Source organism: Bufo bufo, chromosome 3 (genome assembly GCF_905171765.1).
Source record: "Bufo bufo chromosome 3, aBufBuf1.1, whole genome shotgun sequence".
Classification (NCBI taxonomy): Eukaryota; Metazoa; Chordata; class Amphibia; order Anura; family Bufonidae; genus Bufo; species Bufo bufo.
In genome coordinates, this window is record NC_053391.1 from 75,461,177 (window position 1) to 75,481,725 (window position 20,549).

General features: G+C 38.6%; 1 protein-coding gene across 1 annotated transcript in view; it reads left to right on the forward strand.

Annotated features, from left to right (window-relative positions):
* Positions 1-14,686: 14,686 nt before the first annotated feature.
* CADM2 (cell adhesion molecule 2) overlaps positions 14,687-20,549 on the forward strand; it is a 425,691-nt gene continuing 419,828 nt past the window's right edge. Inside the window, exons 1-2 of the mRNA XM_040422100.1 lie at positions 14,687-14,759; positions 20,263-20,412. Of these exons, the coding sequence (XP_040278034.1) occupies positions 14,687-14,759; positions 20,263-20,412 (223 nt within the window). The remainder of the gene's footprint in view (positions 14,760-20,262; positions 20,413-20,549) is intronic.

Genomic DNA, 20,549 nt, shown 5'->3' on the forward strand with positions numbered 1-20,549 from the left:
TGCAGGAGGGGAGAGAGCTTAGCAGTGGAGATAATATGTTATGGTGTAGGACCTGTGATGATGTTACAGTGAGGAACAGAAGTATTTGAACACCCGGCTATTTTGCAAGTTCTCCCACTTAGAAATCATGGAGGGGTCTGAAATTCACATTGTAGGTCCATTCCCACTCTGAGAGACAGAATAAAAAATTAAAAAATCAGGAAATCACATTATATGATTTTTTAAGAATTTATTTGTCTTGCACTGCTGAACATAAGTATTTGAACACCTGAGAAAATCTGTGTTAATATTTGGTACAGAAGCCTTTGTTTGCAATTACAGAAGTCAAGCGTGTTTTGTAGGTCTTGACTAGGTTTGCACACACTGCAGCAGGGATTTTGGCCCACTCCTCCACACAGATCTCCTCTAGATCTGTCAGGTTTTGGGGCTGTCGCTGAGCAACATGGAGTTTCAGCCCCCTCCAAAGATGTTCTATTGTATTTAGGTCTGGAGACTGGCTAGGCCACTCCAGAACCTTGGTATGCTACTTACGGAGCCACTCCTTGGTTATCCTGGCTGTGTGATTCGGGTCGTTGTCATGTTGGAAGACCCAGCCACGACCCATCTTCAATGCTTTGACTGAGAGAACGAGGTTTTTGCTCAAAATCTCATAATAAATGGCCCCATTCATCCTCTCCTTAATACAGTGCAGTCGTCCTGTCCCTTTCACAGAAAAGCACCCCCAAAGCATGATGTTACCATGCTTCACAGTAGGGATGGTGTTCTTGGGATGCAACTCATCCTTCTTTTTCCTCCACTTTGGTCTCATCTGATTACATGACTTTCTCCCATCCCTCCTCTGGATCATCCAGATGGTCATTGGCAAACTTCAGATGGGCCTGGACATGTGATGACTTGAGCAGGGGAACCTTCTGTGCAATGCATGATTTGAAACCATGATGGCGTAGTGTTCTACTGACAGTGACCTTTGAAACTGTGGTCCCAGCTCTCTTCATGTCATTGACCAGCTCCTCCCTTGTAGTTCTGGGCTGATTCCTCACCTTTCTTATCATCAGTGATACCCCACGAGGTGAGATCTTGCATTGAGCCCGTCTGAGGGAGACTGACAGTTGTCTTTAGCCTCTTCCATTTTCTAACTATTGCTCCAACAGTTGATCTATTTTCACCAAGCTGCAATTGCCCCGTAGCCCTTTCCAGCCAAATTTTGTCTCTGGTGTTATTTGACAGCTCTTTGGTCTTGCCCATGTTAGTATTTGGTATCTGACTGATTGTGGGGTGGACAGGTGTCTTTAAATAGCTCAGTCAGGTGCTACTAAGTTAGATTAATGAGTGGAGTAGAGGTGGACTTTTTAAAGGCACAGTAACAGGTCTTTAAGAGCCAGAATTCTTGCTGTTTCTCAGGTTTTCAAATACTTATGTTCAGCAGTGCAAGACAAATAAATTCTTTAAAAATCATACAATGTGATTTCCAGATTATTATTTATTTTTACATTCTGTCTTTCAGAGTGGGAATGCAATTACAATGTGAATTTCAGACTCCTCCATGATTTCTAAGTGGGAGAACTTGCAAAATTGCACGGTGTTCAAATTTTTCTGTTCCTCACTGTATGTGAAACGAGGGGCAGAGTTTTGTATGAAGGAGAAGAAAAAGTTAAGGGTTCAGGTTATTTCTCACCTTCTTCCACAGAGCCAAGTATATCCTGTTAGTTGTAGTTCTTTCCTATAATATTGTATTATAACAGTCTGTACATGCTGGAATTTGTAGTTCTCATCTCTGTTAGCCTACAATAGCAGCTTGGATATGTTGAAATTAGTAGTTCTCTGATATCCTAAAATAACAGGCCTAGGAGCCAGGAGACAGAAATCTGTCTTGCAAGTTCTAGGATGACCAGATGTCTGGGTTTCTGTAACCTGTACTGAATGGGGGTCTCATAGCCAGTAATATCCTGTAATTAGTACTGTATGAGGGTTCTGTAGTCAGGTCTATAAGGGAGCTCTGTAGCTAGGACTGCATGAAGGTCCTGTAGCCAGGACTGTATGGGAGTTCTCTAGCCAGAACTATATGAGGGTTTTATAGCCAGGGCTGTATGGAGTCCTGTAGATATTAATACACGGGGGTCCTGTAGCCAAGACTGTATGCAATTCCTGGTCAATAGCAATCTCTTGGAGGCAACCAGGAAAGGAGTTAAATATCACAAGTAAGCGCCAAGTTTGGTGAGTAAAACTTTTATTTATCCAATAGATTTCTTGATTAATTTGGCTGATGCTGGCATATAAATTATGGTTTCTATTCTGTGTATTGAAGTGCCCCACTGTCACGGTTATGATGTCCACCTTTTGGGCACATGATTCCTCCTGAGACCCCTTGTGAATAGCTGTTTGAAGAGATTGCGGTGCTCCAGTGGACTCTGTGGCCCTTCTCTCAGCTTACCAAGCACAGCACCATCCAGCACCACAGCAGTGCTTGGTAATGCAGCTCAGCCCCATTAATATGAATGGGACTGAGATGCGCCTGGGTCAGGGCTGGCTGATGAACATGACATGACTGGCCTAGGAAGGGGCCACAGATAGTGTTGAACAAATTGAAATTCACAAATTAAAAAAAAATTCACACTTAACTCATCCATTTGCGTATGAAGAGTCCTCTGCAGCCATCTTGATTGAAGATCCCACACAAAATCTTGTGCGCGGTGGCAGATGTCATCACGCATCGTGCAAGATTTTGGTCTGGATCTTTAAGCAAGATGGCCTCAGGGGGCTCTTTGCGATCAAATGGATAAGGTGAGTATTTTTTTTTTAGCAAATTAATCCCTGATTCAATGGTCTTCTCAGATGCCACGATCAGCGATGAACGCGGCATCTGCGGGGTTCAATGACACAATTGCTGTTCCCCCCTTTTGCACCTGTTATTGACAATGAAATTTGCTTGGTGACAAACTAGTTAAACTTTGGCGAAGCAGCCAACTCGAAGTTTTGAGAACTTTGCTCATCTCTAGCCGCAGTGCTCACAGGTGTGCTGCAGCCTCTAAAAACAGATGAATTGCTGGGGTGCTGGGAGTCTGATCCTGTCAATCTGATATTGATGACCTTTCCTGGGGACAGCATAAGCAAAGTAGTAGAGCAGCACAACCGCACCTCTTGACCAAAACGGGAATGCAACAGCCGCGACGGGACCACAGATCCACAGCAGTCCAAGGAACAGCAATAAATAGCAGAAGTCACAGCAGCATCTCCGGTGCGTCTATTTATTGGAAGCCTTGAGTGCACACACAAACAAAGTACGACGTTTCGGCTACGCAGTAGCCTTTGTCAAGTCCTGGGGACAGGTCATCAATATAAAAATCTCAAAAAACACCTTTAATATCAAAATAAGGCTACTTTCACACCAGTGTTTTTTGTGGATCCGTCATGGATCTGCAAAAACGCTTCTGTTACAATAATACAACCGCATGCATCCGTCATGAGCAGATCCGGTTGTATTGTTTCTTCTATAGCCATGACGGGATGGATCCGTTTTCTATTGTGCCAGATTGTGTCAGGCAGCGTTTTGGTGTCCGCCTCCAGAGCGGAATGGTGACTGAATGGAGGCAAACTGATGCATTCTAAGCGGATCTTTTTCCATTCAGAATGCATTAGGGCAAAACTGATCCGTTTTGGACCGCTTGTGCGAGCCCTGAACGGGTCAAAATGCTAGTGTGAAAGTAGCCTAACCCATTAAGGGTTATCAAGTTATTTTAATCAAGTATTGTAATGATTTTTATCCCTGTAAACCCTGTAAAATTTAAGATTTTAACTTTTATTTACTTTTTTACTATGATTTGTTTTGTTTCCTTTTCTCCGATCAGTTTTGTGAGAAAAATTCAGTTTTCCTGCACTCCAAAAACAGTTTCCTTTCAATTTTGCAGGGATAGCAGACAGCTGGAAATCGTGTATTATCAATTTACTCCTGCAATAAGTCTGTGTAGCACAAATACTAAAATGCCTTGGGTGTATTCTACCACATAAAGCTGAATAAGGATTAGGTAGCACTGCCATATAATTCATAAGATCAAGCAGTACTGCATTGCCGGAAGGACGTGCGGCTTGATACTAAACATTATTTATAGAAAACAAAAATATATTCATGCAGTATAAGGACACGGAAAGTACAACTGGCTGTGCACCTTGAAGTTAGAAAGGTTATTAAAATGGAAAATATACATGGTTGTAGAAATTCACTGAGAAGTGTCTGAGTTCAGGCTTGAATTTATTAGTAGAAATCAAAAAGTACCATGTTGTATAGGAGAAAATACATTATTCAATGTCTGATGTTTATTGCATACATCACATAGATACAGTACATACCTGCAAGGCAGAAGTCATACCTGCAGTTCAGGGACTTCATTTACTGTATTTTCACCAACTGGGCCTTGTGGCCTGCCTAACCCTCTCAATTGAAAGGTGTTTTGTGCCAAGTTTTAAAGTTCTTCCATATCCACAAGATAGGAGAAAACTAACTGTTTAGGGGTGGTCTCACTGCTGGTCAGGGTTGCCAACCAGAATGATACTTTTATCCGGACAATTTATCCCAAAATTATGGACAGCCAACATTTTTTAAGGACAACTTGAAAACCTTAATGAGTGATAAAGATTATAAAGTGAGACATGTATATAGGTCAATATACTGATATGACCTCATCATCAACATTTATTGTGAGCTGTAAAATTATGATGATTACCACCAAAATAATCTAGTTAAATACCAGCCTCAAAAAAAATCACATACTTATCTTTTTTTTTTATGGGACAAGCTAAATAGCTGCCTAAATTTCCAGAATGTTGGCAGCCCTGCTGCTGGGACCCCCACCGATCCTGAGAATGGAGGTTACTTTCCCTCATCTGATAGATCCTCAGGTTGTTGCATGCTCCCTGCCACACAATTCAGTCTCTTTGGGACTGCTGGAGATACAGAGCCCATAGAGAATGAATTGAGCAGCAGAGGACACATTCGACTTGCCACCCCATCAGATCAGGGGAACAGGACCCCTGTTCTCAGGATCGGTGGGGGTTGAATTCCCAGCAATCAGTTAGTTATCCCCCTATGTGGTGTATAGGATAAATTCTGAAAACTTGGCACAATCTTTTGTGGGTAGATACTTTTTTTTGAGTTTCTTTCTTTTTTTTGAGTTTCTAGCCAAATTTGAGTTTTTGAATCTTCGCTTGTGAGTTGAAATTATATGTACAGTATATATGATATGTATCAATCTATCTAGCTAACTATCTATCTATCTATCTATCTATCTATATTAATTTTGGTCCAAGTACTTACAATACATTAAATAACTTAGATACAAAAGCATAGCAGCCAGGGTCAAAATTACCCGCACTGTTGATAAAAATGCAGTAGAAGACTTTTTCCAATATCTATGAAAAACTAATGCTTTTTGCCATAGTTTTCCCAGAAGCTGGAGGAACTTGCGCAGGTGATCAAGACTATAATCATTTTATAGCTCACAGTCAATGTTGCTAATGTGCTAGTATTCTAGGCTATACACATATATCACATATCATCTCAATGATTTCCTTGTGATTTTTGCCCATAAAAAATATTAGCTGTCTGTGATTTTTTTGATGACTTGTCAAGAAGAAAGAAAAAATCAAGTTGGCTGCCTTATTAGCAGCCTGTATACTTCGGTACTGTGAAACAAAATTAGGTACAGTATATCATCCTGTGATACTTTTCTGTCCTATGTTTAAATAGGATATTAATATTTGGATTCTTTTTGTAGGCCTCACATGGTGACAAAACGTAGCGTTAGGCTGTAGTGTTTCCTGAGGTTGGCAATCTATCCATTCCACAGCATTGTTCAGCTCAGGTGCTAAAGTGAAAAGACAAAAAGATGTGCGATGTCATCAGCTAATTTCTGACATAAGCATGAGCCCAGTATCCCCCAGAAAATAATACACCTTACCTAGTAATAGACAGAAATCAATGCCAAGTCCTTAAATGCAGAATTGATAGCTGTGACACATTCAGCACATCTATGGTACAAAGACAAAATGTTTTTACTGCTCCCTGCTGTTGTTTTTATATTGTTTTTGAACCCAGATAGCTGTGTTATTGCCAACGTAAGTCAATCCTGCTTTACTCTTATATTCTGTTCAGTAAACAGAGACTCACCTCTCGTAGACTGAAAATGACACGGCCTCATACTTATAGCCCGCTGAAACACTGGGAAACATTTTAACAATTTCTCAAGAAATCGTAATTCTTAGAGCAAATCAAAAATGTTCTTCTCCATTGAGTCTCCTAATCTACTGCAAATCAGTAGTGCACAAATCAATCTACCCAATCTATTATTACTCGCTGTTGTATCTGAGTTAACCCTTACAGCTCCTGGGCATTTTGAGCTTCAATACCAGAAACAGTTGAACCAATTTATACATTATTTTTACAGCTTAGGCTATTTTATTTGTTGGGCTACTGATGTCATTTTTGTGTTTTTTTTTTAATACACATATTTTAGCATTTTTAAAATATTTAGAAACATAGTTTGAAAGCATAGTAAAAACACTACATTTTAGATTTATTTTCTGGGGGGTCTAGTGGTATGACAATTTTTGGAGGGAGTTATTTTATGCATTGATTTAAATCGACTTTTTTTTAAATAATTATCCAGTAGGTTGGTGTAGGTTTTAATTATTGATGACCTATCTTTAGGATATTCTATCTGTATTAGATTAGTGGAGGGTCTTACACACTGTACCCCATCTATCAGCTGTTAACATATGCTGTAGCTGCAGCTCTGAAAGTAGGTATCAGAACTACAAAGCTACCGTATGTCCAGTGGATGGAGCTGATCGCTGCAGCATTTCTCCCATTTACTTTATGGGCAGCTGCACTGCGGTTTCTATCTCTATCCACTACACAATGCACAGAACTGTCTAGTTCAGGTGCTGACTTGTGGCAGTTACAGGAGTTGTCTGCCATATGGCAGTGATGCTGCATCGGCCACTATTCTATTCACAACACTGAGCATTGTGTAGGTGAAAACAGAGGAGGCAGATGAGATGAAAACACTGCTGTCTTCTCCCCTCGGACTCTGCCTGCTGAGCACCCACATTTTGGCACCCAAATCTTTAAGGCAGCCTGCCTAAACATGATAAATAGGGGTCAGCAAATTGTGCTTCAGATTCAAGATCCAAAGTCAATTCGTTCCCCAACTTAATTTTAATGCTGTAGAAAGACCTGTATTTTAAAATGTATGGGATGTGCAGAGGCAAAATTTGTTAAGTCTAATGTCTCGCGAGACTTCAGTGAATAACTTCAGTCTTCGATTCTACAACTTTAAAAACTATTTAAAACAGACAGCTCTCCATACATCCATCTTGGATCCGAAGCACAATTCACTCACCCCTAGTCACAAATAAACATTAGTTTATCTCTATGCTGACCACCCGCTGACTATATACATCCAAGTGGTCTGCATATACAGTATCTCTGCATGTTAGTTTCTAAACATCTTTGTGTAGACCACAGCTGCATGTAAATCATATATATTTATATATGGCGTTTAATAAGAAATTGGCAATCGCTTTCTCCTCCTTTTCAGCATTTCATGTGATCCAGGGTATCTGGAGTCTTCGAAAGCTACTAGTTCTTAGCCAAACCAGATCAGCTCTGTAGTTAAGGTTTGTACAGCCCTGTACAACCTCTCTGGTTGCTTTTTCCCCCTGCAACTAGGGCTCATATGTCAGCCCCAGTTGTGGGAGAAATCAGCAATACATTTTTTCTCATGCAATATTATTTGTACCCTAAAGGTCTTGAGTGATTAAATAAGGGGATTGGGGTGTAAAAAGTGTAAAAAAAAATATAAAAAAAATGCCACCATACACCTCACAACAGCTCCTAGCCCCACCCCAAAGACCATAACCCAAACATATATCAAATTGACCATATGTTTTTGTTGTGTGTTGCTAGTTATAAAAAAAAAAAACGAACAATACTAAAATGCAGGACTTTTTTTCCTTCTAAAATATCAGATCTCAGACAGAAATGGCTAAAACAGATGCCAAATGTGCATAAGTGAGCATAACGGATGCTTAAAATGCAGGATCCATTTCATCCTTTATTTTTTCTTCTTCTGATGAATCAGAAATAAACAGTGATGTGAACCCCACCTAATACAAACCCTTAAACAAGACAAAACTAAATAGGTACATAGTAGTCTTGATACTATTACAAAAATACATCTTTTGTATCTTTCATGTGATGCTTTTTTTGAAAGTGCATTGTCCTTTTTTCAGCTTTTTCATAAACGTCATTGTGTGTGCATTGCACAGGAGTATTTTATACAATATACTATACGTGGAGAGCTCTACCATCTGTCTGTAGCTGAACATTAATCCAGAGCTAGCTGGAAAACACTCATTTGGTTGTAAAGTACAGTCATATTGCCTTTACTTTCTAAAGATTATCCATGACTAATATCTTAATCCATATAAACAGAACTGCAGTGTAGCACATTTTAACCATTCCTTCTTATACAGAGCTCATGCTCCCTAGTCATTCATGTAGATTTACATCTAGAATGCTATCAGTATGTTTAGTAGATTTAAAGAGGACCTTTCACTAGTTTAAAAACTAAAAACTAACTATATCAGTGGGTCCCCCTGCACTTACTAATATGTCTGGGCGCCGCTCCGTTCGCCCGGTATAGGCTCTGGTGTGTGCAGCTCCCTCTGTTGTACGGGGTGGAGTTTTTGTATTAGGGTTGTCCCTTGCTGCATCGCTGGCCAATAGTAGCGCACAGCTCATAGCCTGGGACATGTTTTTTGCGTCCGCAAATTGTGCATCAGCAAAAAAAATCGTTTTTTTTTTTGAGGATCCGTTTTTTCCCACAGATCCCTTGTAATAAATGCCTTTCATTGTCCGCAAATGTGAAAAAAGTAGGGGCTCATTTTTTGCAGGATGAGGTGACGGTTAGATTGGTACTATTTCGGTGTGCAAACGCCTTTTTGATCGTTTGCTGTTGCACTTTTTGTGATGTAAGGTGACAAAAAATGGTTTATTTAGCACAGTTTTTATTTTTTATTTTTTACGGTGTTCATCTGAGGGGTTAGTTCATGTGATATGTTTATAGAGCCGGTCGATACGGACACGGCGATACCTAATATGTACACTCCCCCCCCCTCTATTTTTTTACCATTTTTTTTTAACTTTATTTGGGGAAAATGACGTTTTTGTTTATTTTTACTTGAAGCTTTTAATTTTTTGGGGGAAAAACTTAATTTTTTTCAACTTTATTTCTTTCAACTTTATTTTTCACTTTATTGTTTGTCCCACTTTGGGACTTGAACTTTTGGAGGTCTAATCCCCTTTACAATGCATTCCAATACTTCTGTATGGGTTTGTGCTATTGTGTCATGAGATATGTGTCTATGTGCCACCACCCAGTGGGTGTGATTTCATTTACAGGCTGTTAAGCATTTACTAGCAATAATATATTTTAATGATCTACCAAGAATAGTGTAGTGCAATGTATGCTATGAGCACCACCACTATATTACATTATCATTATACCTATATTACCAAAACATAGACCCTATGGACATAAATGTGGAACTAAATAAGTATGATGGGGATAGACATACCATGATGACGCCCCAACCTACTATCAGCATTAATAATATGAGTTTTTTTTTATATGGCATATTATCTTTTTGGGCCCCATGAAAGCGCAACTGCTGCCAGCCACCAAATATTATCAAGAACTATATTTAATTTGCGACTAATTATAGTTTAAATTAGTTGGCCACTTTCTGGTTACTGTTTACCAATGTATTTATAAGATGATTATACAGCACTTACCAATGCAACCTTTTTTTAAATTCTGTACCATTTTCAAAATTTCATAAGGTATGTCCCCTTGTCTTTTGCCATGTTTTTTGTGCTGTCTGCACATAGGTTTTGTCCAGGCAAGGCAATTTCCTCTTGAAACATTCTGGTTCTCTTGCCTTCCAGAAAGGGAATGTTGCATATTTCATTGAGAGATATGTAAGCTTGGTGGGGTGTTCTAGTTCTCTTGTCTCACATTCTGTTGAATATTACTTTGGGGGTCCCTCTCTGGTTTATCTGAAATGGTAAAGTGAAATTGCTCATTCTTAACGGGATTGTCTGATTTTGCAATACTGATGACTGGTGTTGGTCGAGCACTAAAGTGCTCGTGCGCTCTGGTGCTCGGGTAGAACACTTCCTGATGCTCGGGTGCTCTACAGAGCACATATAGTAGCTTTATAGCATATAATAAAGACAATGATTGTTGCATTATTTTACATTTCATTCCTACAACCTTCTGCACTATACATATTTTTTGTCATAATCTCAGTTATGTTCCTGCAAAGATCTATAGCTCCTTAGACATCTCTGTGAAAAACACATTGACCAATATCTTTATACTGTGGTTGTGTTTTTAGTATTCATTTCAGTTTCTCCTCGTAAATATTTATCATATTATTGTGTTTTATGTTTTCTACATACTTCACAAGGCTCTCTACATCCCATCTCTTTTATGATGCAATTTTGACAAGTGCAAAGTACTTAACAATGACAATGACCAGTTATATTAAGCACTGTAGAGTCCAACAAATCTTTGCTGAACGGAGTCAGGGTAGTAAGCAGAAGGTTTTCTTATTACTTTTGATCGTTTGTGCTTTCAAAAAGATTTACTTTGTAGTGCCTTCAAACATCATGTAAATGTTTACCATCTTTGATGTAGAAGTCCTTTGTAGTTCAAAACCCCATTCAGTGCTGCAGTGCTCTAGGTAGTAAGATTCCTAAAGGTGATGTTTAAATAGATTTGATAAGAAAATAGCTATAGGAATTGCACTGGACAGAAATGTGTAGTATCAGGTTTAACATTCATGAAGGCCATGGTTGAGATAAGTCTACAGATAGTGAAGGTTATTGAAACTATACTACATAGATACTACATATAAAATTATTTGTGCTTCCTGAATATCTTATTACCAACCCATGGTCAGTCATAGAGTACTAGCCTACTTCTTAGATAAACTTCCAAAATATAGTTCACTCAAAAGGGTATTCTGGTCAGAAACATAGGATAGTTACAGTATAACTGCACAATGCTCCGCTATTTGCATTGATGCAATAGACTTTGAATGGACTGACAGGGCACATGCTTATAACAGCAACTTATTTTGGGTGGGGGATGTAATAGTGGACACTCACTTCTGTGGTACGGTAGTTATAACCTGTCCAGAGAATAGGTAATGATTGCTTACTGGACAGAATACTCTTTCAAGAAGCTCTAGTCCATTCCTACACATGAACATTAGTAGAGTCAGACATGTATCATTATAATCAGTTATAAGATTTGGGCACTTATGCTGTACAGTGAAGCCTGGTTTATTGCAATGAATCTGGGAGGCATTATAGAAATAAACACAGTGTTCTTCAGACAAACAAATATACATGTATGGTGGAAGTCCAGTATATAAAGACGGCAAGCGCAAGCGCTGAAGATGCCATAACCACCAGTTTTTTGCTGTTTTACATAGCAGTGACCTGGGAGTAATGTCTCAGTTTGGCGGTAATGCTTTTTGCAGATATTTAACCCCTAAACCCAGGAGCCCGGCACTTCCTGGCCCGAGCTTCCTTCCACTGACTTTGGCCTATTACTAGTATATTCCAATGCAGGTCTGTATGTGGCAGTGCTGCATTGGAATATATTGAATTCAGTATTTTACTGCATGGATATACAATACAGAATACAAGATGTTATCCAATGATTACATGTCACAGTCACTAAGGGTGACAAAACTAGTAAAAAATAATTTTTAAAGTACTAAAGTACTAAGATTCTAATTCACCCTCTTTCCCTAGAATAAAAAGACAAATATACAAACAAAAAATGAAGCATAATGGACATCCCTGCATCCCAAAACACTCGTACTAATAAAATATACACTAATCACTAAAAGTTAGGGATATTTGGCTTTCGGGTGAAATTTCTGGAAAACGTAAAAAGTTCACGCTTCAGTGATGATATGACATGATAGTAGGGCATTTAAGTAAAAGCATGCAATGGGGATTTCCTCATCTCAAACTATTTTTCAAAAAACAAAAGCCATCAACAGTGGTGGGTATACCCCCACAAAAAATGTCAATGTCTAAATAACTTGACATGTGGCATTGGACATCAATTACAGCTTGACAACGATGTCTCATGCTGTTCACAAGTCGACTTATTGTCTGCTGAGGCATAGCATGCCATTGTTCTTAAAAAGCGGCCCTCAGGTCATTGAGGTTCTGGGGTACAGAGTTACAAGCCTCTACACGACAAATCAGCTGATCCCAAAGGTTTTCAATGGTAATGGAGAAAGTTAAGGCCACTCCATTTGAGGTAGCCCAGTCTGCAGCAGCCATTTCCTAATAATGCGACCTCGATAAGCTGGCACATCATTGTCCTTGAAGATGAAATTAGGCTTGTGTTGTTCATGCACAATGACTCGATTAATGATGAGGGCTTGTCACTGTACCTAAGAGAAGTTCTGTATTGACTAGACACACCTGCTTACACTGTAACACCACCACAAAAGGCTCTTCTGGTGACAACAGTGGCTGATGCATAGCGCTCTCTTTGACGTATCCAACATCGTTCGGCAATTCTGCTCAGCGTGAATAGACTTTCATCAGCGAACAGTACTGAGGCCCATTAGTTCCTCATCCAGCGTAGATGCTCCCCGGCCCATGCAAGACCATCACGCCTGTGTCTGGTGGTTTGGTCAGGTATCCTTGCAGGTCATCTAGAATGTAGACCACACAAATATAAATGGTTTCAAATGACATGACACTTGGGTGCCTCTCACCTTCCTTGAATGTGCCTGGAGTTGTGTGGCATTCATCATCTGGTTCCGCAGGGCATTGTTCAAAATGAAGCAGTCATCAGTGTGGGATGTGGCCAAAGGATGTCCACTTCTATGCCTTTCTCTGACTCTTCCAGTCTCTCTGTATCTCTGTTGCAACCTGCTGATGGCCACTTCCACCTGAGAACATCCTGCTAGAAACCTTGCAATGGCGATGCATTGTTGATCAATTGTTAGTTGTCGTCTTGGTCTCATGATGTCAAAATGTAAACAGCATGATGAGGAGGACTGTTTAAAAACCAACTCTAATTGAACCAGGAAATTTATTGGGTGATTCATGGATCAAACACATGTTGTTAGCTTTTTCCATTAAGCTCCTACTTAGAGAACAGCAAGTTGTGCAGAAAGTACAGAAAAATTTAACAGTTTAAACACATTGGACATTAAAAAGGTTTAGAGAAGGTCACATTAAATTCACCTATAACGGTTAGAGTGCATTTTAGGTTCATCCTGAAATTTCACCCAAAGTCAAATATCCCTAACTTTTTGTGAGTAGTGTAAAAATATTTATCCCATATGGTGAATGGTTTTGTCACAAGAAGGGGGTGAGAAAAGGTGCAAAACTGACTCCACCCACACCTCTGTCCCTGCCTACTTGCACTTACCTGTCCTAGGTAATGGAGCGCAACTGGGCGGCGATCCCTAATCTGAATAAGTGCGGGAGAGACAAACAAGACAGACAAACACAGAGTAGTCAAGCAAGCAAGGTCTAAACCAGGAGGTCAAGGCGGTACCAGGGGGCAAGCAAAAGCCAAGTCAGAACACAAACCAGGAGTAAATACCAGGAGAAGCAACTGGACACAAGGAGCAAGCGAGGGCGAAGTAAAAAAACAAACCGATATTCAAAACATCAAAACAGGACTATCACAGAGGAAGATAAACAAGGTATAAGACCAAAATCACAGGCAACCTGCCAGCGTCACAAGACTCATCCCCCTACATACAGCTGAGCGCCGAGTCCCCAGCTCGGCACTCAGACTACTCACAGTAACCATGGGAGCGGAGGACGCCGGCCAACTAAGGAGGCGTGCGCAGCCGGGTCCTCCCCGCCCCCCATTGCTCTGGAGATGAGGACGCAGCGAACGTCCTCGCTCCGAACTTATCACAGGGAGCCGGTGGCACTGAAGGGAAGGAGTGCAAAGCTGGTGCCCTGTGACAGGTTTAATGGGAAAAAATTGCAAAACTGACAATTTGCTATTTTTTTTTACTTCACCCCCAAAAATTTTAAATAAAAAGTAAGTAAAAAGTCATACAAACTCCAAAATGGTATCAATAAAAAATATAGATCATCCTGCAAAAAAAAAAAAAGATCCCTCGCACACTTAACTTACGCAAACATAACTATAAAGAGTGCCGATGAAAAGAAAAAAATTTTTTTTTACAAAGTAATTTTTATTATTAAAACACTAGAAAAACTATATAAATGTGTTATCACCGTAATCAAAGTAACCTGGAGAATGAAGGTAACAGATCAATTTTACTACATAGGAAAAGCCATAAAAAAAATAAAACTATGATAGAATTGTTTTTTTTTCTAGTTCCGCCCCATTTTGTTTTGTTTTTCCAGATTCCCACTACACTATGCAACAGTAAATGGTGCCATTAAAAAGTAAAACTTATCCTGCAACAAATAAGCTCTAATTCCCCCATCAGGGGAAAGTCAGGAGACCCTCACCTCATACAGATTAGATGGTTGGCCCACCAAAATTCCCACCAGGTTAAACCAATATACACCTATTGTATGTGGCAGGCTTAAGAAATGAATATCCTATGCTTTTCATCATATAAAAACAAGAATGAAAATTCTGGAAAAATAACTTCTACAAGGCAAGGTAAAATTTGAGAGTCCTCAGTGTATGATACCTTTAAATGGCAATTAACCAAAGACACTCCTTTAATTGCAGACTAAATCTTTGTTTTAACCAGATTCATTAACAAGTTTATAGTTAACTGAGGTCTCCTCTAACTTTTCTCAGGGGGTACACGTAGGTCTATTACCAGCTTACCTGCATTTTTCTTGGTAGAAACAAATTGTCAGAGATGAAAGGTTTCTTCAAGATTGTCCTGTAATTAAGAAAAGCACATACAAATTGTTTTAGAAACGGGGCAGCAAATGAGGAAGCTTTAAAGGAATATTGAGCCAAGTGTCTCACTATATGAATGCAGTCTGTGGCACTCGAGTTAATCACGCAGTGAAAGAGATAATATAAAAGGACTTCATTGATTTATTTATTGAATCTTTCGTCTCTGGAAGCCTCTTGGACTGATTATCACACCAAGAATTACAGCTTTGCATATAAACAATTTCGAAATGCAGATTAAATGTGTGTTATGAATGTTATTTACCCAGAGGACACAACTGATTTGACAGGAGATATACTGTATGTTTTCATAATGGTGAGATACAGAAAGTATGCCGCTGCTATCTCCTATATCCTTTATTCTACCATATTGGTTATATTAGCGCTCCAGCACATTCTAATTTATCACCCAATTGGAAAGTGCTTTATAGTGGCAATGATTCAACACCCAGTGATTTAAAGAAAGACATAGTAATACAAATTAAAGCTTCTTACCTCACAGTATTCCTTTATTTCCGCACACCTTATTTATTTATTTTCAAAATTGTATAGATGTCAGGTCACAAAGGATAATATTGTAGTTTTGTTGGAGAAATAATGTATATTATCAGCGTTTTATTTCATTGTTGGCTACAAAGACATGCATAGCAATATTCTACAGCAATATACAGCAATATTCTACAGGGCGAGATTTGTGTTGCTGTACGATCAATCTTGGTTATTTAGGCTAAGTTTAGGAAAACAGCTGTTAAGGTAAATACTGAAGGCACACTAATACCAAGTGAATGTTTACGTATATCTATAAAGTTCAGTAGTAATTTAGTCCGCCACCTATACAGTAGGTCAAGATTTTACTTTTACAACCTAATTTTAGGTTTTGGCAATTATAGAAGGGGAGTGACAGCCAAATGTGGAAATATCTTACTGAACTTTTCTTTTTCAGGGTCTTCCTTGTGAGTCTCATTTAGAGGTTCCATGAAGCTTTCCAATGTATCACAACAAAAATAGTTCAATTTGTACCTCTACTCTTGAAGTCAAAGTGGCAGAACCCTAATAGAAGTCCAAACGGCTCGATTATAATTAACACTATAATCAACAAGGGCCAACATTATCCCCTTGGATCTGTCAGACATTGGATCCCATACAGGGTCATGACCTTTTTCATATATGGAAGCCATGACACTAGTTGAAAACTGTTTTAGAAATATAAATGGTACTAATGCAAAAAAAGTTTATCCAATCTTCTTTATTCTTTAAGGATTATTATTATCATTTAACCCCTTCAACCCAGGGCCTGTTTTCACCTTCCTGCCCAGGCCATTTTTTGCAAATCTGACATGTGTCACTTTATGTGGTGATAACTTTAAAACGCTTTTACTAATACAGGCCATTCTGAGATTGTTTTCTCGTCACATATTGTACTTCATGACAGTGGTAAAAATAAGAAAAAAAAAAAAAACATTTTTATTCATAAAAAAATAGCAAATTTACAAAAAAAAATGAAAAATTAGCAAATTTACTAATTTAAATTTCTGTACTTTTATAATAGATAGTAATACCTTCAAAAATAGTAATTACTTTACATTCCCCATATGTCTACTTCATGTTTGGATCATTTTGAAAATTACATTTTATTTTTTGGGGATGTTAGAAGGCTTAGAAGTATGGAAGCAAATCTTGAAATTTTTGGGAAAATTTCCAAAACCCACTTTTCAAGGACCAGTTCAGGTCTGCAGTCACTTTGCAAAGGCTTACATAATAGAAACCACCCAAAAATGACTGCATTTTAGAAGCTACACCCCTCAAGGTATACAAAACTGATTTTACAAACGTTGTTAACCCTTTAGGTGTTCCACAAGAATTGATGGAAAATGGAGATGAAATTTCAGAATTTCACTTTTTTGGCAGATTTTACATTTTAATCCATTTTTTCCAGTAGCAAAGCAAGGGTTAACAGCCAAATAAAACTCAATATTTATTACCCTGATTCTACGGTTTACAGAAACACCCCACATGTGATCGTAAACTGCTGTACGGGCACACGGCAGGGCGCAGAAGGAAAGGAACGGCATTTACCTGAGAGATTAGGTCATGTGACATTTTTATAGAGCAGATCGTTACGCACGTGGCAATACCTAATATGTCTACTTTTTCTTATTTATTTAAGTTTTACACAATAACAGCATTTTTGAAACCGAAATAATGATATTTTTGTGTCTCATAGTCTGAGAGCCATAGCTTTTTTATTTTTTGACCGATTGTCTTAGATAGGGTCTCATTTTTTGCGGGATAAGGTGACAGTCTGATTGGTACTATTTTGGGGGACATACGCCTTTTTGATCACTTGCTGTTGCAATTTTTGTGATGTAATGTGACAAAAATGGCTTTTTTTTTACATATTTTTTTAATTTTTTTACGGTGTTCACCTGAGTGGTTAGGTCATGTGATATTTTTATAGAGCTGTTTGTTACGGAAGTGGCGATACCTAATATGTATACTTTTTTTTCTTACTTTAGCACAATAATAGCAGTTTTGAAGCAAAAAATAATCATATTTTAGTGTCTCCATAGTCTGAGAGCAATAGCTTTTTTATTTTTTGACTGATTCTCTTAGGTAGGGTCTCATTTTTTGCGGGATGAGGTGACGGTCTGATTGGTACTATTTTGGGGGGCATGCGCCTTTTTGATCACTTGCTGTTGCAATTTTTGTGATGTAATGTGACAAACACATTATTATTATTTTTACGGTGTTCATCTGAGTGGTTAGGTCATGTAATATTTTTATAGAGCTGTTTGTTACGGACGTGGCAATACCTAATATGTATATTTTATTTATGTATTTCACTTTAGCACAATTATAGCAGTTTTGAAACAAAAAAAAAAGATGTTTTAGTGTCTCCATGTTCTGAGAGCTATAGTTTTTTTTTTTTTTTTGGGCGATTGTCTTAGGTAGGGGCTCATTTTTTGTAGGATGAGGTGAAAGTTTTATTGATACCATTTTGGGGGGCATACGCCTTTTTGATCGCTTGGTGTAGCACTTTTTGTGATGTAAGTTGACAAAAATTGCTTTTTTTTAAACATTTAAAAAAAAAAAAATTATGGTGTTTATCGGACAGGGTGGATCATGTCATATATTTATAGAGCCGGTCATTACGGACACTGCAATACCTAATATGTGTGGGTTTTGTTTTTCTGTTTCTTATTATAAAATAAGGGGAAAGGGGCGTTTTTTTTCTTTTTTACTTTATTCATTTTATTACTTTATTAATTTTATTAAAAACACTTTTTTTAAACTTTTTTTTTACTTTACTTTATTTATGACATTCACTTTTGGGGGTCTGATCCCCTCTGCAATGCATTACAATACATCTGTATTGTAATGCATTGCCTGTTAGTGTATGACACTGAGTCATACACTAACAGGTTGCCTAGGAGACCCAGCCTGAGGCTGGATCTCCTCGGCTCCCGTATACGGCAGTTCCCGATGCCGTGCAAAGCATTGGGCAGCCTCTGCACGGCATCGGGCTGCCTTGTGTCGCATCGGGTCCCCGCCACAGCAGTGCTTGATGCGATCGTTCACCTGACACAAACCTCTTGTATGTCGCGGTCATTTACAGCGATGCAGGCGGATACAGCAGGGGCCCGGCTACCACGAACTGCCGGGCCCCTGCAGTGATCGTGCGCGCACCGCTCCGGTGCCCGCGCGATCACTATGACATACTATTACGTCAAATTGCGGGAACTCACTGGTTCCCATGACGTAACAGTATGTCAAAGGTCGGGAAGGGGTTAATGCAAACTAATAATAATAATAATAATAATAATAATAATAATAATAATAATAATATGACTAGTATTTTTTTTTAATCTATTATGTCCAAAATCGAGATATAGCTATCTTAGGTTAAGGAACTGTTCAACCAAGCATCATTACTTCACCTTACAATTGAGCCATGACAGCTAAGCTACATCTCTCTAAATTTGATACCGGAGACCCTATTGTCTGTACTGGAGTGTTTTGAAACTCTATCAAGGTTCTAATGCTTTTGACCAGTACCCTGAAGTTGTGCTACTTATGCCATCAAAAATACCAGAAACCCACAAGGAAACTATTAACTCAAGTGTGTACATAACTTTATCCTTTATCCATGTGATTTTCTATTTTTGCATTTTCATTTTTAACTCCCAGCCTTCCCAGAGCTATAACTTTTTATTTTTCCATTCACATAGCCTTAATTCGAAATGAAACAGCAGAAACCTGGCAGCTATGGTGCACGCTGCACTTGTGAGATGGCACCATCTTTAAAGTGCCGATTTCCACAGTACATGTATGATGGAGGTCGCCAAGGGGTTAAAAACATGTAGTGGCTGGTACTCCAAGAAAAAGTTTTTTCCGAGGTACTACCATTCTTTCATTAGAAAAAACAAACAAAAAAAACCCAAAACACTTTATAATGTTTTCGCTAAGGGTTGTAGCAGGTTCCAGCATTTGGATGCCTATCAATTTGGAAGTGATGACATACCATATACTATGAATATGCTGAAAAACCTCTTTATTGTCACTCTAGTTTCGAAAAGCCAATTAAATAGCGTTGTAAACATCAAGGGAAAGGCAGCCTTAGCAATTTTGATTATCTGTATAAAAAAAATTTTTTTTCGTGTCTAAGAGCACGTCAGACAATGTCAATATGTCAAACATTACCACGAATATTAGTTTCTAGTATGTGTTGACAGCTAAGAGCTTATTTAGCATTACATGGTGATGACTAGTGTCTTAATATTCTCATTCAGGGGAGTTCCTCTGAGCTAGCTCAACACCTTCAATAACTGTAACTTTGCAAAAAGCTGAAAATACATAAAGTGCATTAAGGATATAATGCACATCCAAATATAAAGAAAACGGTATTCTGATTCATTTGTGCCGTAGTTTTACCTGTAAACTTCAGGCAACACTTTCTGATAATACAACAGTTCTACTATATCTGTAATTGTCAAGAGTTTAAACTCCACTGCAACAACACAGGAAATCGCAAAATGTGTTAAGTGCCAAATCCAAGGCCCTCAGCAAATGTATTTTTGATCTAGACGTGAAACAAAGAAGTCATGTACAGAATTGATTGCCTTCTGTTTATTTCCCAATGCTGTGTTTCCACTTGATTTTTGTATGTGTGTCGACCTGTAGCATGCTTGTGCTTTACAATCTGCTTTGTAACTTCCATGCTCATGTCAGCTATATTTTCTGATTCTTCCTTTAGTAAGCCAAGGACAGTTCCCAGCCACACAGAATATGACAGCTATCGAAGGAGGAACAGTGAACTTAACTTGCCGTGTTGATCAAAATGATAACACCTCCCTCCAGTGGTCAAATCCTGCTCAGCAGACCCTATACTTCGACGACAAAAAAGGTAATTGTATTTTATCATTAGAAATGCTCCATGCTATGTTGTACTCTTGGCTTAAAATAATTTTATTCTCCACCATACTATGCAATGTGCCTATAATAAACTGGCATATTTTAATCCTTACTTTCTATTCCGATATC